Source organism: Mandrillus leucophaeus, unplaced genomic scaffold (genome assembly GCF_000951045.1).
Source record: "Mandrillus leucophaeus isolate KB7577 unplaced genomic scaffold, Mleu.le_1.0 Scaffold339, whole genome shotgun sequence".
In the NCBI taxonomy this organism is placed as follows: Eukaryota; Metazoa; Chordata; class Mammalia; order Primates; family Cercopithecidae; genus Mandrillus; species Mandrillus leucophaeus.
The window spans coordinates 2,662,192-2,681,838 of NW_012103576.1; the positions used below are offsets into that span (position 1 = coordinate 2,662,192).

General features: G+C 38.3%; 1 protein-coding gene across 4 annotated transcripts in view; it reads left to right on the forward strand.

Moving 5' to 3' along the window:
- Positions 1 to 19,647, forward strand: part of ENOX2 (ecto-NOX disulfide-thiol exchanger 2) — a 291,251-nt gene that overhangs the window by 267,510 nt on the left and 4,094 nt on the right. For all 4 annotated transcript variants that reach the window (XM_011988827.1, XM_011988828.1, XM_011988825.1 and 1 more), the window contains 4 exons: positions 9,674 to 9,855; positions 11,990 to 12,097; positions 15,493 to 15,601; positions 19,017 to 19,102. In XM_011988827.1, the coding sequence (XP_011844217.1) occupies positions 9,674 to 9,855; positions 11,990 to 12,097; positions 15,493 to 15,601; positions 19,017 to 19,102 (485 nt within the window). The remainder of the gene's footprint in view (positions 1 to 9,673; positions 9,856 to 11,989; positions 12,098 to 15,492; positions 15,602 to 19,016; positions 19,103 to 19,647) is intronic.

Genomic DNA, 19,647 nt, shown 5'->3' on the forward strand with positions numbered 1-19,647 from the left:
GCTTTATGATTTTTGAACTTGAAAATGTGCCCTAAACCATAAATAATTACATACAACCTAAGTTTCCTTCATTTTTTAAATTAATAAGTTTCTTTTTTAGAGCAGCTTATGTTCACAGCAAAATCAAATGGAAAGTGGAGAGTTTCCATATAATCTCTGTCCCTGTAGAAACACAGTATCCCCCACTATCAACATCCTCCACCAAAATGGTACATTTTGTTATAATTGATTACAATTTGTTACTATTGATGAACCTACATTAACATATCATCATTACCTAAAGTTTATAGTTTACATTAGGGTTCATTCTTGGTCTTGTATATTCTTTGAGTTTTGACAAATTTAAAATGGTGTGTATCCACCATTGTTGTATCATACAGAATAGTTTCACTGCCCTAAAAATCCTCTGTGCTCCCCCTTGTCATCCCTTCCTCTTCACTAATCACTGGCAATGACTAATCTTTTTACTATCTCCAGTAAAAAGTTTTGCCTTTTCCAGAATATTATATAGTTGTAATCCTATAGTATGTAGCCTTTTCAGATTGGCTTTTTTCACTTAGTAATATACATTTAATTTTCTTTCATGTCTTTTCATGGCTTGATGGCTCATTTCTTTTTAGCACTGAATAATATTCCATTGTCTGGATGTACTGCAGTTTATCCATTCACTTACTGAAGAAAATCTTCATTGCTTCCAACTTTTAGCAATTATGAATAAAGCTGCTGTAAACATCCATGTGCAGATTTTTGTGTGGACACAAGTTTTTAGTTCATTTGGATAAATGCTAAGGAGCATGATTGCTGGATAGTATGATAAGAGTATGTTTAGTTTTGTAAGAAACTGACAAACTGTCTGCTTACTTTGCATTTGTTTAATTTGTTGTTGTTGTTTTAGTTTCCTAAGGTAAAAGCTTAGATTATTAATGTTAGAACTTTCTTTATGTCTAATAGATGGATTAAATGCTATAAATTTCCCGCATAAGTACTGCTTTCACTGCATTTCACAAATTTTAATAACTTGTATTTTCATTTTCATTTATTTTTAAATACTTGTAAATTTTTCTTGAGATTTCTTTTTTAATCTATGTGTTACTTAGCAGTATACTGTTCAAACTCCATGTATTTAGGGAATTTCCAGCTATCTTTCTGTTACTGATTTCTAATTTACTTCCATTGTGATCTGAGAACATACATTGTAAAATTTCTCTTCTTTTACTTTTTAAGGTGTGCTTTATGGCCCATAATGTGGTCTCTCTTGGTTAAACTTCCATGTGAGTTGAGAAGAATGTGTAATCTGCTTTTATTAGATGAAATAGTCTATACATGGTAATTATATACAGTGGTTTGATGGTGGTGTTCAGTTCAACTGTGTCATTACTGATTTCTGTTTGCTGGATCTGTCCATTTCTGATAGAAGGGAGCTAAACTCTCCAACTGTAATAGTAGATTCATGTATTTCTCCTTGCAGTTCTATCAGTTATTCGCTTGTGTATTCTAATGCTCTGTTGTTAGGCTCATAAACAGTATTGGTATGTCTTCTTGGAGTATTAACCCCTTCAATAGTATGCAATGCCCCTCTTACTCCCTGATAAATTTCATTGCTCTGAAATCAACTCTGTCTGAAATTAATATAGCCACTTCCACTTTCTTTTAATTAGTGTTAAAATGGCATATCTTTCTCCATCTTTTTACTTTTAATCTATATGCACCCTATATTTAAAGTGGATTTCTTGTAGACAACCTATGGTTAGGTCTTATTTTTTAATCCACACTGACATCTGTCTTTTAATTGGTATACTTAGACAATAATTTTTAAAGTGATTATTGATATAGTTGCATAAATATCTACCATATTTGTTGCTATTTTCTTTTGGTTACCCTTGTTTTTTGTTTCTAGTTTTGTCTTCTGTACTTGTTCCGCCTTTGTATTTTTAATTGAACATATTATATTATTCGATTATTTTCTCCTTTATCATATCATTTATACTTCTTTTTTCACATTTTTTGGTGGTTGCCGTAGATTATATACATTTACAATTAATTCAAGCCCACTTTCAAATAATGCTATACCATTTCATGCGTACTACAAGTATCTTATAATAGCAAAATGCTCCTGATTCTCCCCTTCCACTTCTTGTATCATTGCTGTCATTTTTTTTTCACTTGTCCATAAGCATACATAAATACATACAGGAATACTTCACCTCACAGATATTACAGGTTCCGTTTCAGACCATTGCAATAAAGCTAATATTGCAATAAAGCAAGTCATATGAATTACTTGGTTTCCCAGTTCATATAAAAGTTGTCTACATTATACTGTAGTCTTTTAAGCATAATGCCTAAAAAAAATGTACATACCTTAATTTTAAAAGACTGTATTGCTAAAAAAAAATATGCTAACTATCATCTGAGCCTTCAGCAAGTTGTAATCTTTTTGCTGGGGGAGAATTTTGCCTTTATGTGGATGGCTGCTGACTGATCAAGTTGGTGGTTGCTGAAGGTTGATGTGACTGTGGCAATTTCTTCAAATAAGGCAATAATGTATACTGCATCAATTGACTCTTCTTTTCATTAAAGATTTAGCTATAGTATGTAATGCTGTTTGATAGTATTTTACCCACAGTAGAACTTTTTTCAAAATCGAAGTCAATCCTCTCAAACCCCATAACTGCTTTATCAACTACATTTGCGAAATATTCTAAATCCTTTGTTGTCATTTCAACAATGTTCACAGCATCTTCATCAGGAATAGACTCCATCTCAAGAAACCATTTCTTTGCTCATCCATAGGAAGCAACTCCTTGTTCATTAAATTTTTATCCGGAGGCTCCAGCAATTCAATGCATATCTTTAGGCTCCACTTCTAATTCTAGGTGTCTTGCTATTCCCACCACATCTGCCACTACTTCCTCCACTGAACTCTTGAACTCCTGAAATTCATCCATGAGAGGTGAAGTCAACTCCCAGACTCCTGTTAATATTGATACTTTGACCTCCTCCCCTGAATCATGAACGTTCTTAATGGCATCATGAATCCTTTCCAGAAGGTTTCCAATCTACCCAGATCAATCAAAGGAATCACTATCTATGGCAATTATGGCCTTACGAAATGATTTTTTAAAATAATAAGACTTGAAAGTCAGAATGACTTCTTGATCCACAGGCTACAGAATGGATGTTGTGTTAATAGGTGTGAAGACAACATCTGTTTCCTTGTACTTCTCCATCAATACTCTTGGGTCACTATGTGCATTGTCGACAGCAGTAATATTTTGAAAAGAATATTCTTTTCTGAGTAGTAGGTATCAACAGTGGGCTTAAAATATTTGGTAAACCATGCTATAAACAGATATGCTGTCACCCAGACTTAGTTGGTCCATTTCTAAAGCACAGGAAGAGTAGATTTAGCATAATTCTTTTTTTTTTTTTTTTTTTTTTTTTTTTTTGAGATGGAGTTTCGCTATTGTTGCCCAGGATGGAGTGCAGTGGCGCAATTTCGGCTCACTGCAACTTCCGCCTCCCGGGTTCAAACGATTATCCTGCCTCAGCCTCCTGAGTAGCTGGGATTACAGGCACCTGCTACAAAGCCCAGCTAATTTGTGTATTTTTAGTAGAGATGGGGTTTCACCATGTTGGCCAGGCTGGTCTCGAACTCCTGACCTCGTGATCCGCCCACCTCACCCTCCCAAAGTGCTGGGATTACAAGCGTGAGCCACTGTGCCTAGCCTCATTATAATTCTTAAGGCCCTAGGATTTTTGGAATAGTAAATGAGGATTGGTTTCAACTTAAATTCACGAGCTGCATTAGCCCCTCACAAGAGTCAGTCTACTTTTTGAAACTTTGAAGCCACGCATTGACTTCTCTCCAGGTATGAAAATCCTAGATGGCATCTTATTTCAATAGAAGGCTGTTTTGTCTATATTGAAAATTTATTGATTAGTGTAGCCATTTTCATCAACTGTGTTAGCCAGATTTTCTGAATAACTTGTTGCAGTTTTTACATCTCCACTTACTACTTTACCTTGCACTTTTATATTATAGAGATGGCTTCTTTCCTTAAACCTCATGAACCAGCCTCTGCTAGCTTCCAGCTTTTTCTCTGCAGCTTCCTCAGCTCACCTCTCTCAGCCTTCATAGAATTTAAGAGAGTTAGGGCCTTACTCTGGATCAGGCTTCAGTTTAAGGGAATGTGTGGTTACTTTGTTCTTCTATGAAAGTCACTAAAACTTTCTCCATATCAACCATAAGGCTATTTCACTTACTTATCATTCTTGTGTTCACTGGAATAGCACTTTTAATTTCCTTCAAGAACTTGTCATTTGCATTCACAACTTGGTTAACTGTTTGGTGCAAAAGGCACTGCTTTCAGCCTATCTTGGCTTTTGACATGCCTTCCTCACCACACTAAATCATTTATAGCTTTGATTTAAAGTGAGAGACGTGTGACACTTCCTTTTACTTGAACACTTAGAGACCACTAAAGGGGTATCAATTGACCTAATTTTAATATTGTTGTGTCTCAGTGAATAAGAAAGCCCAAGGAGAGGGAGAGAGATGGGGGACTGTCTGATCAGTGGAGCAGTCAGAACACACACATTTACCAAGTTTGCCGTCTTCTATGGGCACAATCCATGGCACCCGAAAGAATTACAGTGGTAACGTCAAAGACCACTGAACACAGATCACTATAAAAGGTATAATAATAATGAAAAAGTTTGAAATATTGTGATAATTACCAAAATGTGACCCAGAGAATTATCAAAATGTGAGCACATGCTGTCAGAAAAAATGGCACCAATAGATTCGCTTGACACAGGGTTGCCACAAACCTTCAATTTGTAAAAAAAAAAAAAAAAAAAAAAAAGCCTGTGAAGTTCAGTAAAGCTAAATGCAATAAAATGAGGCCTGCCTGTATACAAGTTCAGTATCCCCTATCCACAATGCCTAGGACCAGAAGTTTTTTGACGTTGGATTTATTTTTGTTTGGATTTTGGAATATTTGCATTGTACTTACTGGTTCAGCATCCCTAATCTGAACATTCGAAATCCAAAACACTCCAGTGAGCATTTCTCGTGAGCATAACCTTTGAGCATCTTGTTGGTACACAAAAAGTTTCAGATTTGGGGGCATTTCAGATTTTGGATTTTGCATTATAGATTGTCAACCTGTATATACATATTTATGCATACATAAATGAATACATTGTTGCTATTGTTATTTTGAAAAGTTATATGCTATAATAGATCAGTTAAGAAGAAGAAAAATAAAACTTTTGGGGGGGTTGTTTTTTTGTTTTTTGTTTTTTGTTTTTTTGTTTTGTTTTGTTTTTTGAGACGGAGTTTTGCTCTTCTTGTCCAGGCTGGAGTGGAATGACGTGATCTCGGCTCACTAAATCTCCACCTCACGGGTTCAAGTGATTCTCCTGCCTTAGCCTCCTGAGTAGCTGGGATTACAGGCGCTTGCCACCACACCTGGCTAATTTTTTGTATTTTTAGTAAAGACGGTGTTTCACCATGTTGGCCAGGCTGTCTTGAACTCCTGACCTCAGGTGATCTACCCACCTCAGCCTCCCAAAGTGCTGGGATTACAGGTATGAGCCACTGCGCCCAGCCAAAAGTTTTTATTTTACCTTCACTTTTTCATTCTTTGATGCTCTTCCTTTCTTTATGTAGGTCCAGATTTCACAGGGTACAGAATTCTAGGTTGTTGATTTTTTTTTCTCTTAACTCCATAAATATTTTATTCCACTTTTTATTTGTACAATTTCTGAAAAGAAGGCAGATGTAATGTTTATTTGTGCTCCTCTATAGGGGTAAAGTGTTTGTTTCCCTTGTGGTTTCTTTCAAGATTTTTTCTTTATTTTGATTTTCTTAAGTTTGAATATGATATGCATAGGCAGAAGGGGTTTTTGGCATTTAATCCTGTCTCGTGTTCTCTGAACTTCCTGGATCTATGGTTTGGTGTCTGACATTAATTTAGGAGAAATTCTCAGTCATTATTGCTTCAAATATTGCTTCTGTTTCTTTCTTTCTTCTCCTTCCAGCTATTCCCATTACACATGTTTCCACCTTTTGTAGTGGTCCTATAGTCCTTGGATATTCTGTTATGTACTTTTATCAGTCTTTTTTTATTTTCAACTTTTATTTAAAGTTCAGGGGTACATGTGCAGGATGTGCAGGTTTGTTACATAGCTAAATGTGTGCCATTGTGGTTTGCTGCACAGATCACCCCATCACCTAGGTAATAAGCCCAGTGTGCATTAGCTGTTTTTCCTGATGCTGTCCCTCCTCCCAGCCCCTACCCTCCAACAATCCCCAGTGTGTGTTGTTCCCTCCCATGTGTCTATGTGTTCTCATCATTCAGCTTCCACTTATAAGTGAGAACATGCAGTATTTGGTTTTCTGTTCCTGCGTTAGTTTGCTAAGGATAATGACTTCTAGCTCCATCCATGTTCCTGCAAAGGACATGCTCTCATTCCTTTAAATAGCTGCATAGTATTCTGTGGTGTATATGTACCACATTTTCTTTATCCAGTCTATCATTGATGGGCATTTGGGTTGATTCCATGTCTTTGCTATTGTGAACAGTGCTGCAGTGAACATACACATGCATGTGTCCTTATAATAGAATGATTTATATTACTTTGGGTGTATACCCAGTAATGGGATTGCTGGGTCAAATGGTATTTCTGGATCTAGGTCTTTGAGGATTCACCACACTGTCTTCCACAGTCTTTGAAGTAATTTACACTCCCACCAACAGTGTAAAAGCTTTCCTTTTTCTCCACAACCTTGCCAGCATCTGTTGTTGTTTTTCTTTTTGTTTTTGCTATGGTCTGAATGTATGTGTCCCCCAAAATTCATATTGAAACTTAATCAGCAATGTGCTATTAGTAGATGAGGCCTTTGAGAGGTGATTAGGTCATAAGGGCAGAGCCCTTATGAATGGGATTAATACACTTATAAAAGAGACCCCAAAGAGCCACTTGTCCCTTCCTAATGTGAGGACACAGGTAGAAGGCACCATCTATGAACTAGGAAATAGGCCCTCACCAGACACCAAAGCTACTGGCACCTTGATCTTGGACCTCCAAGTTTCCAGAATTGTGAGAAATAAATTCCTGTTGTTCATAAGCTACCCAGTTTGTGGTATTTGGTTATAGCAGTTAAAACGGACTAAGACAGGTTTTCAGTTTTGGAATTTTCTATTGCCGTATCCTCAAGCTCAGGGATTATTTCCTTAGTTATGTCCAATCTAATAGTTACCCCATCAAAGGCATTCTTCATTTCTACTAGTGTTTTTGATCTCTAATATTTGATTTTATTCTTTCTTTGAATTTCTTCTTTCTGCTTTTATTATCCATCTGTTCTTGTATGTTGTCTAATTTTTTCTTTAAAGCCCATTGCATATTAATCCTAGTTTTTTAAAAAAAATTATCAGTCTGATAAGTTCAGCATCTCTTCCATATCTGAGTCTGGTTCTGGTGTTTTCTGTATCTCTTAAAACTGTGTTTTCTACTGTTTAGTATGCCTTGTAATTTTTTTGTTAAAATCTGGGCATGATGTACTAGGTGAAAGAAACTCTCATAAGTAGCCCTTTAGTAATATGGTGGTAAGGTATGGAGGAAGGGAAAGCATTCTCTAGTTCTATGATTAGGTCTCAGTCTTTTGGTGAACCTGTGTCCCTGAACTGTGAACTTCACCAGTGCTTCTCAGTTTTATCCCACTCCCACCACCACCCCACTGCACACGTACACACACACACACACACACACACACACACACACACACACACACACCCCTTTGGTGGGACAGGATGGCTGGAGGGGACTGGAGTTGAATATTTATCTTCCCCCAGGTCTGTTAGGCTCTGGTAAAATAGTTTTTCCTGAGAGCAGGCCTTATGAAGACCAAAATGGTCTGCAATTTCAAAATTGTTCCTTTTCCGCTTCCCCTGTCAGAAACATGAGGAGATTTTTCTCTGATATTAACTGTGAGGAACTGGTATATCTCCTGGAGGTAAAACTTACGAATGTGTGGGAGTTCTCCAATGATTGGGTCCTCCTGGAGTGTTTGTTTGTTTGTTTTGAGACCGAGTCTTGCTCTGTCACTCAGGCTGGAGTGCAGTGGCACGATCTCAGCTCAGTGCAACCTCTGCCTCCCAGGCTCAAGCAACTCTCCTGCCTCAGCCTCCTGAGTAGCTGGGATTACAGGCACGTGCCACCACACCAAGCTAATTTCACAGACTTGTCCACACAGCCTCCAGCAATTGCTTAATTACAGCTTAGGTTTTCCTACCCAAGGACTGGGTCCCGTGGAGGTTTCTGCTCATGGGTTTTTGGTCCAGTAAATTGTGATTCTCTATATTCACCTGTCTGTATCTCCAGTTTTGTTTTGGGGGCAGCTGTTTGCCCTATAACCTCACTTCACTAACAAATATAAAAAAGAGTTGTTGATTTTTCAGGTTGTTCAACTTTTTACTTGTTATTAAGACAGAGTGGCAGCTTCTAAATGTCCTTACATGCCAGACTGGAAACTGGAAATCTTGTGTCTTAGTTTTTACATTTATCTTTCCTCTGTCGGACGAGTCAATGCTACAGTCATGTGTGTGTGTGTGTGTTTCAAATTGTTGGTTAACAGTTATTTGAAAAGAAGTACATGAAAACGTGCATATTAAGAAATCTTGGGCCAGGTGCGGTGGCTCACACCTGTAATCCCAGCATTTTGGGAGGCTGAGGCAGGTGGATCACAAGGTCAGGAATTCGAGACCAACCTGGCCAATATGGCAAAACCCCATCTCTACTGAAAATACAAAAAGTAACCAGGCATGGTGCAGGCACCTGTAGTCCCAGCTACTCAGGAGGCTGAGGCAGGAGAATTGCTTGAACCCAGGAGGCAGAGGTTGCAGTGCGCCAAGATGGCACCACTGCACTTCAGCCTAGGCGACAGAGTGAGACTCTGTCAAAAAAGAAAAAAAAAAGAAAAAAAGAAAAGAAAAGGAAAAAAAAGGAAGGAAGGAAAGAAAGAAATCTTGAAATGCAATTGCATATTCACTAACACAACTCTATCTGTGCCTCATATTTCCTTTTCCGGGCTCCCATATTTGTGTGCTCCCATAACCGTGTCCCTCAGCATTTGCTTTCCAGCCTGCTAACCTCTGGCACTACTTTGATTCTTCATTACTCCCCCTTACATTTTCAGTAAAAATAAAATGAGTGTAACTGAAGTTAGAATCTGACTCTTTATACAAAGCTATGGAGCAGCAGGAAATTCTGAGGTTAAGTTTCTCAATGCTACATTCTTTAAAAACATCTGTCAGCAACATTATTGTGTAGGCAGTTGTCGGTTCAAGGGAATTGGTCCTGTATTTTATTATTACAGGGCTGTTACCATTTCCTACATTTCAAATAAAAGAAATTGATGTTACCTCAAAATATCTTAGTTATATCTGAGGTGGAGAATGAGGAATATGATGTGAACTTTTGTGTGTTGGAATCCTAGTTCATTTATAAAAACGGGCCTGTGTGCTTTTGTGTCCATCTCTTGCTGACATGGCCAACTCAAACCTAAAGTTCTTCATCAAGAGGAAGAACCAACCTTTTTGTGGTATTCAGATGAACCACAAATGAATCTGGATATATGGTTTCATATTTTATATTGATTGTTTAGCCTTAGTATCACAGGCAGAAGCTCTGAAGGAAGAAAATGACAGCCTCCGTTGGCAGCTCGATGCCTACCGGAATGAAGTAGAACTGCTCAAGCAAGAACAAGGCAAAGCCCACAGAGAAGATGACCCAAACAAAGAACAGCAACTGAAACTCCTGCAACAAGCCCTGCAAGGAATGCAACAGGTAAAGGCATTTTGGTTTTCTGAGCTTCTGGGTAGAATAGCATCAGCTTCTCACCTGTAGAAGAGTCCCCTGCAAGCAAATCGAATATCAAACCTATTCTTCTTCTTGATGTAATATTATCTGGCATGGCTGAGGAAGGAATTATTGTTGTGGTTAATTAAATATTCCAGTTAATACAGAGATAGCAATGGATTGCCAATTTTCAAAGAATGAGCATTAAATGAAAAATATTTAACATTAGACTACATTGAACATAATCTAATCTTTTCCTTATGCTTCAGAAGGTACTTAGGGATCTAGACAGGGCCTCAGGGTCTTTACGAAGAACCTCAATTATTTAGATATGAAAAAATGCTGATGAACACATATCTAGTTGATAGAATACCGAGAAATATAGCCTTTTAAAAGGAATGGCAGGAATCTACCCTTGATTTGAGTAGAAATAGGTACATTATAGGTTTTTAAGTGTCAATGCTTTGAGCGCATAATACCAACTTGTTTTTATTTTGTTTTGTATTAACAGTCACTTATGTGAATGAGTTTACCTGTGCATAATTCAAAGTGTAAAAAGCAAAGTAAATAAATGCACCCAACTGTGATTGCATTCACAGAAGTGTAGCAGATGTTCAACATCTAGGAGTTTTATGTAACCATCACCACAGTGATTCTACAGTTTAAAAGTTATCAACAGCTGCCTTCACTATAGTAAAGGAGTAGTGCCTCTGAGTAAGGCCACTGTTGTCTTCTGTCATGCTAGACTACCAGCCATTGTCCTTATACCTTAAATTGTGCAATAGTTTTTAACTGTATGCCTTGAAATTATCTAGGGCAAAGCTAATTGCTGGTTGGAAATTACAAATCATGAGCAATGGTCTATTCTGGCACTAGGAACCCTAAGTTATTCTTTCTGCCACCATTGTCTTCCTATACAAGTAATATGACATTAATATTTCACCTTTTCTGTTAACAAAATGTGTGAAGTAATGCTCACCTTCCTTTTACCATCACCATGGAGTTTAATTAGAACATGTAAATTATATCATAGATCTTTCTATGGAAAAAATGCACCTCCTCACCTACACTTCAAAGAATTTTGACAATGTACATTGTACCATGCTTTTTAGCCCTTCCAATGGTCTTTTGCAAGCCTCTGAAAAGCACGACTTTGGAAATATTTTTGTTGTTGCTGTTTTTCCCCTCTTTGATTTTCAAACCATTTCACATAAGGATAGTTCTGCTACTTAAATGAAATTCAAAAATGATGAAATTTTATTTTATTTCATCACTTCAAAGACCTCAGTGAGAATTAGGTCTCTACCTCTTAAAAATAATTTCACTCGTTTTGATTATTTTGTATTGAAAATAAAATGCCTTGTAAACGATGATAAAATTTCTCCCATCTTATCTCAAAAGATGTATAGTATAATAAGGTGTGTAAGGACATGAACTCTGGGGTTGACCCAACCTGCTTTTAAATCCCAGCTCTGCTACTGACTATCTGAATGGCATTAGGGAAGCCACTTAACCTCTCCTAGCCTTAGGGATCATAGTAACATAGGGTCATTGTGAGGCTTAATTGAGACCGTGCATATAAAACCCTTAGCACAATGCTTAGTACATATTAGGCACTCAAATAAATATTATTTGTTGAAATTATTAGTAATGCTAAATATAGCTTCCTGCCTACTTATATGGAAACTAACATATGTAAAATTTGGATTCTTTACTACTTTCCTCACAGAAATTGAACTTGGCTTGGCAAATGGCTATTTGCAAGAATGCTTTACAACATTACATTTACTTCTATGCAGCAATCAAAACATTGCCCACACAGTATTAACTGCACCCTACTTTGACCCCCGCCCAGAATAGGGAAGAAGTTAAGTGACTGGATCAATTAGTTTCTCAGGACCTTTCTCAAATATTAACAAGTTCAAAGGAATTTCTTAAGGGCCAGATAAAATAATGTAAAGTGAAAATATCTTGATTTGCCCAATCTCTTTATGGAAAAATGGTCGTGTGTGCTGGAGGAAAGTGAGGCAGGCCCACCTGATATATCTAAATTCAGCCAGGGATTTTAAATGAAGTGTGGCTCCATAATTCATAAATTGATTATCTTTGGTCTTTCTTATAGCATCTACTCAAAGTCCAAGAGGAATATAAAAAGAAAGAAGCTGAACTTGAAAAACTCAAAGATGACAAGTTACAGGTGGAAAAAATGTTGGAAAATCTTAAGGAAAAGGTACATGCGCCCTAAGTGAACCTTTTTCCTTGCCCCTTTACCTACTTTTCAGTGACAATGAAAATGCCCTGGAAGTTATGCTCTAAAATCGATGGGGAATTTTGGCTGATTGGAGATTATAAATCCCTCTCAGGAGTAATTCTTATACTAAGGGCTTTGCTTTTAGGTATGAGTCCTTGGCATTTCTAAGGGTTCTGGAGTGTACACCTTTCAATGAATAAGTAGTCGGTTCATCCCTAAAATTCCTCAGTCTTCTGTCTTGGAGACGACCAGAGTGCACACCTCTTCCCTGCTTCATCTTGTCAAGCAAATAGCAACATAGAAAACTCATGTGACACAAAGTACCTTTAATCAAGCATCTCATTAAAGGAAGAAACACAAGTGCAGCTAGCACATTGGCATTTCTTTGCAGCTAGTCAATTTAGTGTAATAATGAGCAACTGCAGATGAGAGGAATAGCCAATACCAAGAAGAGGGAAACCTTGGGGAAAAAAATGAGACACAGTATTCTAAAGCTAGAAGCCAAGATGGGACTTTATCAAGTGAGAGCTCTCAGCAATAAGAACCACCAATGAGGACCAGAGAGTCTAACATCTGGATGGAATCGTATATCACAACCATGAATCAGGTGCCCATTCTATTCCAGGTGTGTAAAGTCAACCTCTCCAATCTCCTTGATGCATCAATATTCAGCTGACGTTATCCTCTGAAAAGGGAAGCCCATTGACCAGAACTTCCTTGTTTTGATATCTCTAAAGGAAGAGAAGATTAGGAGCTTGGACCGAGAGTCAGAAATCAACAGTGATACAGTTCCTCAAGAACATATTCTCTTTATCTTCTGTTCTCAGCTCAGGAAGATGCAGTGCATACAGGCCCTGAGTGTGTTTACCAGCACAGTGCCTTCCCCTAGAGTGCCATTAAGAACTGGCAACCTTGGTGTAGTTGAAACAAATGATTGAAAGTGTTTTCTTCTAGAGGCCATTTGCAACGTGCTTTTAATTCTTCCACTTCATAAAACCAACTCACGTTCCAGTTTTGTGGGCACTATTAAAGAAACAAGCATAATCCCAGAGAAATTCATTTATCAAGCATTTAATTGAAAAGCGCCAAAGCTGCTCTACTTATCAGTACTTTCCTCATACCATCAGGGCTTCTAAAATGTCCCAGAGCTGCCACATTTTGCTTCCTGCATAAAATGGATTATGTAGCCAGAAGACTGTAGATAGACATGGGGTTATGCTCATGACATTATGCTTAGAATTGCTCTTCAGAATTGACATCACAATTTGACCTAAGGACATTTTTTTGTGTAAGTAGCTTTCTGGTTTGTAAAGTATTTCATTTAAAGAAGTAAGAGGTAAGAGGTCAAATGGCATAGAAGAAACTTACCATATTGTGCCTAAGGACAAGTGTTTCCCATTTGGAAACTGAATAGACCGTGAAGTGTTGGCTGATGAGGACGGGGAAAAGATCCAACTGATAATCCAAAAAAACAGTGAGTCAAAATATGTTTTTTCCTGTTATTTTAAGCAAAGGTTCTTTTAGAGAAATTCATGACAGTTCATTATAAACTGATCTTCTCTGGGAAGCTGATTTGTGACCAAATATTTCAACCTGACACAATTAGGTTAGGAAGCAAAGTACCATCACATTAGACTGCAAAAATTATTTCAGGTTGAAAGGAAAGCAATAAGTTTTGGTGAGGAGGCATCTCTTTTTTTATTTGCTTTTGTTTGGGTTTCTTGACAGTAAGCTACAGGGTGAGTTATTGTCAGTGTTTTGCAATATAACAATGTGACTTATGTCTGTCTTACTGCGGAAAGAACTAAGCTCTTTGAATCTGCTAGTAAAATTCAAGGTGATAAGCATCCCTTCAATGTACCTTCTAATTTTTTAAATGCCAGCTATAATAAAATTGAAGTCAGGTTTAAGTAAGGCTGCAGTTCTATTCAAGATGGCTAAAACTTCCCAGAATATTTTCACATCTTAAATCAACCCCAATCTGTTAAACTCTCACACTTAAGAAATGGCTTACCATATCATTTAATGTTTTAAGGGGGTCAGAAGCAGATGTGAAGCCCGTGGCTTAGAAGTGAGCTAGTAGTTTAAATCAAACTTGGCATAATGGTTACTGCCTGGATTGAATTCTAAAGGCCAAAGATTGAGTAGGTCATCAAGAAAGGGTTCCCCTCTGACTACAGCTAGGAAGCCTGTAAATTCACAAAACAACATGTCTTGCGGCATAGACCATTCATTTCACTCAGAGACAGCATCCTGGAAGCTTTGAAGACATCTTTAAAGAAAACAGAAGGAATCCTGTCCCTGCTAAGGGTTTGTGGAAAGGAAGAAGTGAAAATGCATCTGAGTCAGCCATGATCTGCCCCCACAAGGAGCATTTCAGCAGCATTTTCTTTTCAGCAGTAAAAGAAGCAGTGATTTCTTTTATTCCTTCTTCTGAAAGCTTTTCCTTCACATTTATAATAACAGAAAAGATATTCTCAGTACCCAAAGAGAGAAAGAAAGAGCCATGAAAGGTCTGGAGGTATTTTTCAGTTTGATTGCTGGTCATGGATTTCACCTGAGTTTCTCTTATGAAACCTTCCTGCTACACTCTGAAAGAGAAAAATTTTCCACAACAAAGAAGGCCATTGACTAATGCTATTTTTTGTCATGGGCATTTCTTGCTATAAAGTCAGGAATATTCTAACTGATAATGTCCTTATCAGAGAGAGAGAGAGAGAGTAGTAAATGAAAAAATGAAAACTCTAATTTTTAGTTCAAAAACCAACAGTTGGTTAACTATGAGTGGAAAGAAAGCTCTAAGTTTTAGTCCAAAAACCAACAGTTTATTAACTATCAGTGGATTGGCAATGTAGCCAATGTAGATTCTCTGTTGAGATGGGACTTACCATTAACAGAGTGTGGACCTAAAACTTTAAAAAAAAAAAAAAAAAATGGTCCTTTTAACAGTGGGATGAAATCCTGGCTCCACTTCCTTGCAGTGTGATCTTAGTCAATTTACCTGAGCCTCACTTTCATCATCTGTAGAATGGAGATAACACTTATCTAACAGTGCCTAGCATCTTGTTAGTATACCATAAATGTTGGATCTAGTTGCCCAGATTGCTTGTATAAAGTCAAGATGAAGGCAGAAAAAAAAAAAAACTGGTGAAGGTAAATGTTTAAATGTTTCTGTGTTTTGGAGCCCTAAAAATAAGCTTTGGAATATCTGTGATGCTTTTGTAATTTATGATGTTTTCCCTCCCATTCAGTAATCTAAATTGAACAGTATTGCTTTTATAGTCCTGAGTTAAGTTACCTGTTGTGTAGTTAATTGAAACCAACTCTGTTGCCAAATAAAGTGAACTGACCTGGGAAGCATGTTGTGTCCACAGGAAAGCTGTGCTTCTAGGCTGTGTGCATCAAACCAGGATAGCGAATACCCTCTTGAGAAGACCATGAACAGCAGTCCTATCAAATCTGAACGTGAAGCACTGCTAGTGGGTAAGGAAGCTAATGCACACATGCCACGTACAATGCCTGGGTACAATGGAGGAGGGGAGGGCTCTACCTAAGATTAACAAGCACACATCAAGCATTTATGAAGCATGGCGGCGCAAGAACTCAGAGTTCTGAAGATGATAGGTTAAGAACAACTACAAATTTCCAAATTTAACAGCAGCTGCCAGCCCCCCTCACACTCCTTGTAGCCACTGCCATGTCAAGCAGTCAAGCATGTCAGTACAAGCACTAAGCTAAGAGGGGTCAGCTGGAGAAACACACTGTAGATTTTTTTTAAATATCTGTGCAAGGATAGATAAGCCCTCTCATGTCCACTCAGGGGGCTAGTGCAGACCCTACTTGGCAGAGAGCTTTTCCAGAGAGCCTCTGGAGCAAGTATAGGCAAGTTTTTCCAGGTTACTAACTAAGCTATTTTTACACTTCTGACACCAAATGACAAGGGATTATTTGTTTGTTTGTTTGTTTGTTTGTTTGTTTTAACCTCCTGACACCAGATGCATGGTGTCTTTTTCCAACACTACATCTCCAACTCTTCAATACCAAGTGGGTGTCCTACAGTTGAATTCCGTTCTCACACTCACTACCCAAAGTTAGAGTTTAACGTTAGACTCCATGGGTTTAAGGGCTCAGTCCCGGAAGACTGCCCTCTCTATAGATGCCAGTCTCAAATATAGGGTCTCCAAGTATCCTCTACTTCTGTCTGATTTGGCTACAAAGTCAGGGGTTTCCACAATACCCACCCCAGGTTTGATAATTTGCTAGAGTGGCTCACAGAACTCAGGAAAGTACCTTACTTACTCCTACCGATTTAGTATAAAGGATACAATGGAAGAGGTATATAGAGCAAGGTACTTCGAAGGGGTATGCGGAGTTTCTATACCTTTTTGGGTGTGTATCTTGTTGTGTTTGCCAACCAGAAACCTCTCTGAACCCCATCGTTTCAGAGTTCTTATGGAGGCTTCATTATATAGGCATGATTGATGAAATCACTGGCTATTGGTGATTAACTCAGTCTCCAGCCACTCTGTCCTCCCTGATGTTCCAACTCTCTGATCATGCCTAAGTCTTTCTGATGGCCAGCCCCAATTCTAAAGCTATAAGGGGCCCCCAGCTACCCATCATCTTAACTCTTATCACTCCAGAAATTCCAAGGGTTTTAGGAGCTGTGTGCCCTGGGGACCAGGGACAAAGACCAGATATTTATTTTTTGATTATATCACAGTGGCAGATGACTCAGGGAGCTGCGGTGTGTTGGACGCTAGTGGGCTTTGATGAGGTTCATGCTAGCATTGCTCTCTGTAAAAAGTCATTCAGAAAAGCAAGATGGCACAAATGTTTAAAGAATCAGACAGACCTGGCTTCCCATCTTGACCCCACTATTTCTTCTCTGAGCTTCAGTTCCTCCATCTGCAAAATGGACATAATGATATTACCGACCCAAAAGGGCAGTTGTGAGTATTAAATACAGTAACTCACCTAAATCACTTAGCATAGTCCCTGGTCCATAGTAAGCCCTCAGTAAGTAGAAAACATTTTACACTTCACAGCACTATTAACCAATGCTGGCTAACTTTATATTCCATTTGGAGAACAGTGGCAGATTGAGGCTGTAAAATATTTAAGAGGGGCTAATCATTTAAGAGTGACTGGTCTTGGGCCACAGCAGATAATCCCAGCTGCCATCTAGGAAGCTGAGCTATACAGTAGCCCCACTCTAGTCTCAAAAGCCCCCCACACTGACTGGCTTCTGCATATTTTTAAGATATCTCTGCCTCCTTTGGTAATGGATATTATCCTCAGATTTAACACTTTGCTATGTTAATAAAGATGCACAGGGGGACCTGCCATTGAATCTTCAAGAAAAGTGACAACTTATTACAACTTATTAACGTCTTCCAAGTTCTTAACAAATTGGCATGGCAACAGGGAGACCTGTCAGAGAAATGCTGGGGATAGAAGGAAGCCTCTGTGAATGGATAGTCCTAGAAAAAAAGATTCTTAAAATAAGTGTTTCTTGTTTTGTTTTTTCAAGAAGGTAGTCTTGGGCTGGCACAGAGAAAGGAAAATCTATTTTTCAATCAGCTTTTTGGGTGTGAACCCACAAAATCGCTTGTTTTTAAACCTCTGGAGTTATTTCTTGGCATTTGACAGCCTTTCTTGGCCAGGACATCTAGAATTTCTTCAAACATGGAATGTCTTCTTCAGAATTCAAGTTTCTCAGCCAGAATCAGTGTTTAGAACTTCAATTTACCTAGCCATTTAAGAATAAAGTAATGTTCTAAGTAATAGCATCCCTTTTGAACAGATTTTGAGCCCTGCCATCAGTTCCTTCTGGAACCCCTCTTCAACTTACCCCCTTGATTGAACTTCAAACACCAATTTAAACCTGTGTTAGTCTTTTGTCAGCCTCTTAAAGGGACAGACAAGTTGTAATTTAGAAACCAAATCAAATTTTGCTTTTATTTCCTGGCAATTTTCAACAAACTCAATTCTGGGTCTATTTGATGCACTTAAGATCTTATGAAAGGAGGTGAACTCAAAACAAATTGAAAGAAAGAAATATTATACTTTTGAGCAATTTATTTTCCACCTGTTGCCAGAGAAAGAAGTATTAGAACAATTAACCTAATGGCCAGAACAATCAAGGCAGCATGTGAAGCTGCCAGTCACCCCAGAGTCAGGCTAAGTGGAAATCAGGGGCATTCCTGGAGGCTGTAAACTGCTATAAGAATTCTGTTACACAAAGAGATTCGAGGCTCTAAGCACAGAATGCTAGTGACCACTTGAGTTAGCCGTGAATGAAATGTTTGGCTTTTCTTTACAGAGCTATTCACAAAATAATACCCAAATACAATCAGCAGACTTTCTTGTGAGAGGCACAGGGTTAATCAGGAAAGTACATGATTTGTACGTCTACCACAACAGCAAGGCATTATTAACACCTAAGAAGCTAAAGTCTAAAGACTGTGAAGGAACTGCAAAAGCCCAGCACAGTGTAAATTCATTATAAAATCCTTGAATTCAGACAATGTTTAGCCATCACAAACAATGAAAGTGACTCCTCAAATGCCAGCTTTTCTACATGTGATACAGCACAGTAAGAGGCAGTATATGACTGTCTGGGTTCAAATACCAGCTCTGCCACTTACCAGCTGTATGACCTTGGACAAGTTGCTTACACTTTTAGTGCGTCAGTGTCCTCAGCTGTGAAATGGGGATGACAATACCCACCTCATGGGATTATTATAAAGATTAAATGAGTAAGATACGTGTAAACTTAGAATAGTGTCCAGTATATTTATGTTGTACATATGAGTCAGCGCTTACTATTCACTGTCATGTGGAACCTCGAGGAATACAAGGCTCAAGTATAACCTCCATGCTCTTGTCTCTGTAGGGATTATCTCCACATTCCTTCATGTTCACCCATTTGGAGCAAGCATTGAATACATCTGTTCCTACTTGCACCGTCTTGATAATAAGGTATATGGGGGCCTAAAATGGGGATGCAAGGGGATGTGTGGAGTTCTTTGTTAACAGGTAACCTGACTCTCCTCAAGCATAAATAGGTCATTAGTTACTGCTTTCAGGAAGTTTCCCTCACCTGCTCTCTCACTGTGATTCAGAGCAGAGCTTCCCTCTTGCAAGTAGGATGACCGTGTGTCCTGGTTTGCTGGGTACTGAAGAGTTTCCTGGGACTTGAGACTTTCGATGTTAAAACCAGGGCAGTCTCAGGCAAACTTGAATAAGTTGACCATCCTTTTTCAAACATACATCTTAGAAGATTTTTCCTCTTTTCTCTTAATTTACCTATAAGCTGCAAACCAATCCATATCAGCTTTCTTACCCATCAAACTTTTTTTTTTTTTTGAGACAGGGTCTCACTCTGTTGCCCAGGCTGGAGTGCATTTGTGAGATCACAGCTCACTACAGCCTCAACCTCATGGGCTCAAGTAATCCTTCCACCTCAGCCTCCTGAGTAGTTGGGACTACAGACGCATGCCACCATGCCTGGCTAATTTTTGTAT